Below are 9,626 nucleotides of genomic sequence, written 5' to 3'. Positions count from 1 at the left end.
TTTTTTTTTTTTTTTTAAAAAGGGCCTCTGGATATGTCAGAGCTTCCACAGTTAAGAGAAATGCCAAAGAAACATTTCCAGAGTCACTGTGCCAGGCAGTAGAGACAGAATATCTGCTCTCAGAGAAGTCAGACCCAGTGAGAAAGGCACGCTTGGGGCATGCCTTTATGAGCCAGGGTATAGGATAGCACTGGGAAGGTGGGGGTGGAGGGCCAGGAGGAGACTTCCTAGAGCTCTGGGGACTGACGGTGCACCCTGAGACGTGGCTGAGGAGGCCACAGCGCCAGGGGGAAGGGGACCCTGAGAGACATGGCTGAGGAGGCCACAGCGCCAGGAGGAAGGGGATTCCAGGCACAGGAACAGCAGATGAGAGCTCAGGACACAAGCTGGGATGGTGAAGTGTGGGTGCAGGGGAGAAAGGGACGTGGGATGACACTGCAGCCATAGGTTCTCACCCTTGAGGATGAGAAGAAGGGGTGGGGACAGAGTTTCAGCTCACGTTAAAGAGTTGCCAGAACATGAAAATGAGCTGCCTTGTGAAGTATAAAGCTTCCTGAGACTCCAAATATTGAATCATAGGTTCCTAAATAATAATCAAGGCTGACATTCAATACATCCTACATGCAAGGCACAAAGCACTTGACAAGAACTACTTAATCCTTCCAATAAGCCCATGAGGTAAGTTCTCTTACCATCCCTAGTTTACAGGTGAGGAAACTAAGACACAGAGGGGCGAGCAACTTGTCCAAGGTCACCCCACTACTGAGTGTCGCAGCTGGATTCTCTCTACACCAGGCCGCCTGGCTCTAGAGACAGGGCTCTTGGCCTCTCTCCTAGAATGCCTTGACAGAAGGATCTGAGAAAGCATTTCATCTGGTTTTCAAGCTGTGCTCTTAGAGTCATCAAGTCGTCAGGGGCCCAGGGATGAGGGCTCTGGTGGGACCCACTATGGGGGTGGTACATGGGCACAACCAGAGAAGCACCAACACTATCTGCTTTATGTGCTGGCTTTTCAGGGCAGCTCCTCTCAAAGAAAGGATTCCATGACTTAAAAAAGAAAACCCTGCAAACCACTTCACCAGAGCAACTCCCCACTGCTAGAGGTGGGAAACCAAACTCTACAGGGCTCTGGAACTTCCTCTAAGGTCAGCCCAGCGGGGCCAGCACTGGAACCTCACCCTGACTCTGGCCAGTCCAGGGCTCTTCCCACAACACAACACAACTTTAACCTCTCACACATGGGCACCTCAGAGTCCCAGGCACCTGCTATGGAGCTAGGTCACACTGAGTGCTGAACAGGTGACTGGCATTGTGCTAAATATTTAATACTCAATTGGCCTCAGCTCCTGTAATCCTTATAGACACCCATGAGTTACACTCTATTTGCTAAATTACAATGGATAGAAATTCATCTACTTTTCCCGCTCCTCTCTCTTGTCCAGTGGCTTCCAAAGGCTTTGTTCATGCAGAGTGCAGTTACTTTCAGGAGCTGCTTATTGCTCACTCCTGGTTTTGATGCACATAATAACCACAGACATATTATTAAATATTTGTTGCACTAACTGTGGTTTTGTTTTGTTGTATTCATCTCCATGTGTGCTCATTTTCTTGGTTTGTTACTGAGGTAGCTGACTGTTTCCCCAGAACTTCTACACATCAGAGATATTTTTTATGGCCTTATATCAATGATCCTATTTTGCCTGTTTGTGAAAATGTATGCATGAGTTTCCTCCCCTCTGCATGTCATCTTTATCTTCTATAGGGCTTAGGGTGCTGTCTTGCCTCGACACACATTCGACTCGGGTTGAACAATCTCTGTCACCTATAGACTGAGTCTCAAGACATTAAAAAGCCTTCACTTTACCCTGAGAATAAAGTTAATTTCTATCAAAATTTACTGTTCTGTAGTTATTTTAGAAACATATATTACTTACCTGAGGATACAGAGAAAAGGAATCTGATAACCTAAAAGAAGTGGGGTCTTCTTTGTTATATTGTCCAAACTTTTGACACTATGGAAAGAAAATACCAAAAAACAAACAAACACACATAAAGAGAGAGAAAAAAATCTAAGTTAGCATTACCTGGAAATATTCTTGGACTAAGCTACATCCAGTCTCAACTCTGCCACTTACTGTAAGTCCTAGACTAGCACTTCTCAAGCAGACAAATGACCAGGGTGGGTCTTGTTAAAATGCAGGCTCTGGCCGGGCATGGTGGCTCACACCTGTAATCCCAGCACTTTGGGAGGCTGAGGCGGGTGGATCACGAGGTCAGGAGATTGAGACCATCCTAACACGGTGACACCCCGTCTCTACTAAAAATACAAAAAAAATTAGCCGGGCATGGTGGCGGGCACCTGTAGTCCCAGCTACTCGGGAAGCTGAGGCAGGAGAATGGCGTGAACCTGGAAGGCGGAGCTTGCAGTAAACCGAGACTGCACCACTGCACTACAGCCTGGGCAACAGAGCGAACCTCCTTCTCAAAAATCATAATAATAATAAATTTTTTTTTAAATGCAGGCTCTCGGGAGGAGCTGAAGATTCTGCATCTCTAATCGGCTCCCAGGCAGTGCTGGCCTGAGGACCGCCCTGACCAGAGAAGCTAGGTGAGCTCTTCCAGGCACCTGTTCCACATGAAAACCCTCTAACACCATGAAAACTAACAATTATAGTTACGCTTTGATGTTCTCTCACACTAAAACTCAAATTTATTTCTCCCAATGGGCAGATTTCTGAACCACAATGTTTTCTCTTCCTGCCTTTATTTCTGCTCACACATTTCTGGTCACTAAAGAATTGGGCTATTCACCATTTAAAGAAACCCCATTTCTAACAATAACTTTCTTCCCACAAAATCTGGTGCCCTTCCACAGTTCTCATCTTCTTGAACTTCCTAGCAGCGTGAGCCAGGTGACTGCCCAAATGTCTTGAAACTTTCTCCTTCAGCTGCTAATACATCACTTTCCTACTTCTCATAATCTCTCCAGCCAACCCTTTTCTGCCTTCTTCAATGGTTTTGTTTTCCTCCTCCCCCTAACTGTGGACTCCTTGGGGGTTAGTTCTTGGCCCCCTCCTCCTATCCTCACTGCTTTGGGTACAAATAAATGCTAGAGCCAGATGAGTGTCATCCAAATCCACCCTCCAGTGTCCAGTGCTGACCTCTAGCCTGAGCCCCAGTCCCGACATCCACCCAAATATGGGAGTTTCCGTGAGACATACTTTCGCAAGTTCACATTCAATTATCAAAAATAAACTATTACATTTAAAAAAAGAGATTCACCTTCTCTCACCCTAAAATTGCACTCCTTTCCCATCTTCTACCTCACCATCACTCATGCAGTTACCCACGTGTGAAATGTCACTCAATGCTGACTTTTTGGTTTTTGACTTTACAAAGAATCATTTCATCAAGTTTTATCCATTCTTTCAGTTTACATCCTGATTTCAAACCTGCTTCCTCCATCTCTACTGCCACTACGCTGGTCTCAGCACCACTGAGCCTGAAAAATCCTCCATTCACAACAATAGCCTTTTCTCCTTGCAATGTGCCTCACATGGTGATATTAAAGGTAAACACAAGCATCATGCCGACGTCACACCCCTGCTTAACAATCACACCCAAGTCTCCCTTGCTCCCTAAAGTTAAGGAGCTCCCCAATCAAGGTGTATCTTCCCTGACTCTGTGCCCCACTGCACAACCTGGCCTCATGTGACACTGGTTTCTTCAAAGTCCTCAGCATAAGCTAAAAGACCCAGCTAGCTCCCACGGGCTCGATCCTGCTAGCCCTCCACTCAGCAAGCCTTGCCTTCTCCTCTCCAATTAAGCTATTCTTTAATAACCTGACTCAAGGCTTATTTCCACAGGAAGTCTTTGTTAACCACCTGGGCCCTCTGCCCTTTGAAATCTTAAAGCAGCACTTTTCAAATTATGTTTGAAATGTTGACACTTCCTGAAAAATGGTTCCATGAGACCTGAAAAATGGATCCATGAGATAGCAAGGGCAAATAGAGGGCTGAACAAAATGAAACAGTTTCCTTACTGGACCTTTCCATGGTGCCTCTGATCACAAACACATGCTGTTACTCTCCAGGAAGGTAAGATTATCGTGTGCCAATTATTGATTTATTGCCTTGTGCTGGCTCCACACTCACCCCCTTTGCCTGCTGTGAAATGGACATGGGCCCTTTCACTACCTCTCGTTTGCCAGCTGGCACAACATCAAGCTTTGTCAGTAGAATGCGCTGGAGGTGTCAGCTTCAGGCGCCTGAGTGCTCACTCAGCAAGCAGCTTCCTGGGTGCCACGTCCTGCTGCACCGTGGCTTCCCCAGTGCTGAGTTCCTGAAGAACATGGCAGCCAGCAGCTAAAGCAGCATCCCCGCATGCCTCCAATGAGACATTTTCCGGTACACAGCTTTCCCTGGCACCCTGGAGGGTGGATTTTCTTCAAATTCTAGAGAGTGAATTTCTAGCAAGTTCCCCTGGCACAGCACCATGGCAACCTCTCTGCAAAAGACTCACCAAGCCATGGCCATGCTGTCCCAACTAGGTTTGGAACAGCCCCGGGGAGAGGGAGCACTTCCTTGGGTGCTCTATCCCAGCCCCAGAAGTAGTGGCTGCCCAATTCTCTACACTTCCTTCTAGCCAGTCTCTCTTCTACTCCCTTATTGTATTCTTTATAAAAGACTTTCCCTGTTTAAATTACAGTGTTACTTCTCTCATCTTATTAAACCCAGATTGATACAAGACATCTCCCTAAACTCACCAGGCCTGGATCCCTATTTCTAAAACTACTTTCCAGATTTTGAAGAAAAATACAAGACCAGAGCATTCGCAAAATGACTCATCTGTCAACTCAACCCACACAGATTTGTATCACTCCCCAAATGCTCCGTGCGTGTTGTTTCTTCCCCAACTATAATGTAAATCTCTGAGGGGAAAATGCACATTTAACACGTCTTTACCAGAATGTGTGGCATAAGGTAGGCAACTGATAAATTCTTGCTGACTCACCATAAAATAATAATTAAGTGACAATTTTCTTCTCTCGAAAGTAAAGCAGTAACCAAGACTGAACCTAATGCCACTGTCCCCAATTTACCAGTCGGATGAGTTGTCGGTCCAGCCACCGGAGCACATCAGGTCCCTCCTCTGACTCCGCTCGGAATACCCCAAGCCGTGCCATCAAGACTGCTGCAGCCTCCTGGTCAAATGCTGCTTCTATGTGCCTGAGCTGACTCTGTACATCTGCCCAACTGACAATTCCAGAGTTAGTGCCATGCTTATGTTTAGGAGAGAACAGAAAGCCAGACATCCATTCAGATAAAGAAACAGAGGCTAGGTGCAGTGGCTCATTCCTGAAATCCCAACACTTTGGGAGGGCGAGGTGGCAGGAATGCTTGAGCCTAGAAGTTCAAGACCAGCCTGGGCAACATTGTGAGATACCCATCTCGCTACAAAAAGTAAAAAAATTAGCCAGTTTTGGTGGCAGGTGCCTGGGGTCCCAGCTACTTGGGAGGCTGAAGTGGGAGGATCACTTGAGCACGGGAGGTTGAGGCTGCAGTGAGTTGATTGTGCCACTGTACTCCAGCTTAGGCAACAGAGCGAGACTGTCTCCAAATGATAATAATAATAAAGTTTTAACGAACTATATTTCCTACAGAAAGATGATTCTTCTAGGCAAGTATTCATAGGCCCAGCTGGGTTAGCCAAAAATGCCTCCTCTTCTCATCAAATAAGCCAATGAGGTCTGGTGAGAACCATTCAATGGAATCAAAAAGACAGACTAACAAATGTTAAAGTATCTCTTCAAGGGAAAAATGTCAGGCAGTTCCTCAACAGAAAGGAAACCGGGGCTGCTTACTTTCGGGCGATGGTGGTCACGCGGATGCGTCTCTGGGTGCTGGAGTGCTGATAATGCGTGACAAACTGGATGGCTCCTCTGCCTCCTTGGGGGATCGGGGCGTTGTGCTGCAGGATGAGAGGCCATAACCTTGTCTGTTATAGGCACAACGCAAACACGGTGACAGAGTCCACTGTACTCTTCTAAAATGACTGACACAGCAATGATGGGAAGGTTCTTGACACATTTTGAAGGGCACACTTAGGATTTGCACATTTCACTGCATATAACTTTTATCTCCAAAAAAGATGAAGACCTACATTCAATACTGAACTTAATGATATACCTGCTGAAGTTAATGATATACCTGCTGAAGGGTTTAGGCATGAAATACGTGGATGACTGTGGCTTGTTTTGAAATGCATCAAAAGGAAGATGGATTAATGGATCACAAACTGGACAAGTTATTGCTGATGAATTGTCCAGTTTGTGATGGACTGTTAATCATTAAACAAACACAGGCATCCCTCACTTATTTGCAGATTTTTTAACAAATTGAAGATTTGTGGCAATCATGCATCAAGCAAGTCTATCAGCGCCAGTTTTCCAACATGTGCTCACTTCATGTCTCTGTGTCGCAGTTCAGTAATTCTCACAATATTTCAAACTTTTTCATTATTATTATATATCTGCTATGGTGATCTATGATCAGTGATCTTTGATGTTACCATTTTAATTGTTTTGGGGTGCTACAAACTGCACCCATATAAGATGGCAAACTTAACTGATAAATGTCGTGTGTATTCTGGTTGCTCCACTGACTGACCTTTCCCTCATCGCTCTCCTCCTCCTTGGGCCTCCCCTATTTCCTGAGATACAACAATATTGAAATGTGGCCAACTAATAACCCTACAATGCCCTCTAAGTGTTCAAGTGAAAGGAAGAGTTACACGTCTTTCACTTTAAATCAAAAGCTAAAAATCATTAATCTTAGTAGGGAAGGTACATTGAAAGCCAAGATAGCTGAAAGCTAGGCCTCTTGCCCCAAACTGCCAAGCTGTGAATGCAAAGAAAAAGTTGGAAATTAAAAGTGAACACGTGAATCATGAGAAAGTGAAACAGCCTTACTGCTGATATGGAGAACATTTTAGAAGTCTGAATAGAAAATTAAACCAGGCACAACATTCCCTTAAGCCAGGGCTTAATCCAGAGCAAGGTCCTAACTCTCTTCAATTTATGAAGGCGGAGAGAGGTAAGGAAGCTGCAGGAGAAAAGCTGGAAGCTGGCAGAGGTTGGTTCCTGAGGTTTAGGGAAAGAAGCCATCTTCATAGCATAATGGCACAAGGTGAAGCAGCATGTGCTGATGTAGAAACTGCTGCAAGTTATTCAGATTAGCTAAGATCACTGATGAAGGTGGCTACACTAAACAACAGATTTTCAATGTAAAGGAAATAACTCTTCTGTTGGAAGAAGATGTCATCTAGGATTTTCACAGCTAGAGAGAAGTCAATGCCTGGCTTTGAAGCTTCAAAGGGCAGGCTGACTCTCTTGTTAGGAATTAATGCAACTGGTGACTTTATTTTGTTTTTCTAAGACGGGGTCTTGCTCTGTCACCCAGGCTGGAGTGGAGTGGCATGATCTCAGCTCACAGCAACCTCAGCCTCACAGGTTTAAGAGATTCTCCCACCTCAGCCTCCCAAGTAGTTGGGACTACAGGCTTACACCACCACATCTGGCTATGTTTTGTATTTCTGATAGAAGTAAGGCCTCACCACATTGCCCAGTCTGGTCTTGAACTCCTGAGCTCAAGCAATCCACCCACCTGGCCTCCAAAAGTGCTGGGATTACAGGTGTGAGTCACCACACCCAGCCAGCTGGTGACTTTAAGTTGAAGCCAATGTTCATTTACCATTCCAAGTATCCTAGGACTCTTAAGAATTGTGCTCAATCTACGCTTCCTGTGCTCTACAAAGGAACAACAAAGCCTGGATGACAGCACATCTGTTTACAGCATGGCTTACTAAATATTTAAAGCCCACGGTTGAGACCTGCTGCTCAGAAAAAAAAGACTCCTTTCAAAATATTACTGCTCATTGACAATACACCTGGTCACTCAAGAGCTCTGAGGGAGATATAAAGGAGATCAACGTTTTCATGCCTGCTAACACAACATCCATCCTGCATCCCATGAATCAAGGAGAAATGTCAACTTTCAAGTCTTATTACTTAAGGAACACATTTTATAAGACTACAGCTGCCATACATAGTGATTCCTGGGATGGATCCGGGCAAAGAAAATGAAGAATCTTCTGAAAAGGATTCACCATTCTAGATGTCATTGAAACACTCATCATTCATGGGAAGAGGTCAAAATATCAACTTTCACAGGAGTTTGGAATTTTACTCCAATTCTCATAGACAATTTTGAGGGGTTTGAGACTTCAGTGGACGAAGTCACTGAAGATGTGGTGGAAGCAGCAAGATAACTAGAATTAGAAGTGGATCCTCAGCTGGGCACGGTGGCTTACACCTGTAATCCCAGCACCTTGGAGGCCGAGGCAGGTGGATCACCGAGGCCAGGAGTTCGAGACCAGCTGGGACAATATTGTGAAACCCCGTCTCTAATAAAAATACAAAAATTAGCCGGGCATGGTGGCGGGCACCTGTAGTCCCAGCTACTCGGGAAGCTGAGGCAGGAGAATGGCGTGAACCTGGAAGGCGGAGCTTGCAGTAAACCGAGACTGCACCACTGCACTACAGCCTGGGCAACAGAGCGAACCTCCTTCTCAAAAATCATAATAATAATAAATTTTTTTTTAAATGCAGGCTCTCGGGAGGAGCTGAAGATTCTGCATCTCTAATCGGCTCCCAGGCAGTGCTGGCCTGAGGACCGCCCTGACCAGAGAAGCTAGGTGAGCTCTTCCAGGCACCTGTTCCACATGAAAACCCTCTAACACCATGAAAACTAACAATTATAGTTACGCTTTGATGTTCTCTCACACTAAAACTCAAATTTATTTCTCCCAATGGGCAGATTTCTGAACCACAATGTTTTCTCTTCCTGCCTTTATTTCTGCTCACACATTTCTGGTCACTAAAGAATTGGGCTATTCACCATTTAAAGAAACCCCATTTCTAACAATAACTTTCTTCCCACAAAATCTGGTGCCCTTCCACAGTTCTCATCTTCTTGAACTTCCTAGCAGCGTGAGCCAGGTGACTGCCCAAATGTCTTGAAACTTTCTCCTTCAGCTGCTAATACATCACTTTCCTACTTCTCATAATCTCTCCAGCCAACCCTTTTCTGCCTTCTTCAATGGTTTTGTTTTCCTCCTCCCCCTAACTGTGGACTCCTTGGGGGTTAGTTCTTGGCCCCCTCCTCCTATCCTCACTGCTTTGGGTACAAATAAATGCTAGAGCCAGATGAGTGTCATCCAAATCCACCCTCCAGTGTCCAGTGCTGACCTCTAGCCTGAGCCCCAGTCCCGACATCCACCCAAATATGGGAGTTTCCGTGAGACATACTTTCGCAAGTTCACATTCAATTATCAAAAATAAACTATTACATTTAAAAAAAGAGATTCACCTTCTCTCACCCTAAAATTGCACTCCTTTCCCATCTTCTACCTCACCATCACTCATGCAGTTACCCACGTGTGAAATGTCACTCAATGCTGACTTTTTGGTTTTTGACTTTACAAAGAATCATTTCATCAAGTTTTATCCATTCTTTCAGTTTACATCCTGATTTCAAACCTGCTTCCTCCATCTCTACTGCCACTAC

At 45.1% G+C, this 9,626-nt stretch overlaps 1 protein-coding gene across 1 annotated transcript in view; it reads right to left on the bottom strand.

Annotated features, from left to right (window-relative positions):
- SEC23B (Sec23 homolog B (S. cerevisiae)) overlaps positions 1–9,626 on the bottom strand; it is a 51,962-nt gene that overhangs the window by 16,355 nt on the left and 25,981 nt on the right. Inside the window, exons 13-15 of the mRNA XM_011963590.1 lie at positions 5,864–5,970; positions 5,102–5,255; positions 1,935–2,012 (exon numbers count right to left, since the gene is read on the bottom strand). Coding sequence (XP_011818980.1) covers positions 1,935–2,012; positions 5,102–5,255; positions 5,864–5,970 — 339 coding nt within the window. The remainder of the gene's footprint in view (positions 1–1,934; positions 2,013–5,101; positions 5,256–5,863; positions 5,971–9,626) is intronic.

This window comes from Colobus angolensis, unplaced genomic scaffold, assembly GCF_000951035.1.
Source record: "Colobus angolensis palliatus isolate OR3802 unplaced genomic scaffold, Cang.pa_1.0 Scaffold117, whole genome shotgun sequence".
NCBI lineage: Eukaryota > Metazoa > Chordata > Mammalia > Primates > Cercopithecidae > Colobus > Colobus angolensis.
Note: the sequence above shows the minus strand (reverse complement) of the source record. Positions and strands in the feature narration are given on the sequence as shown.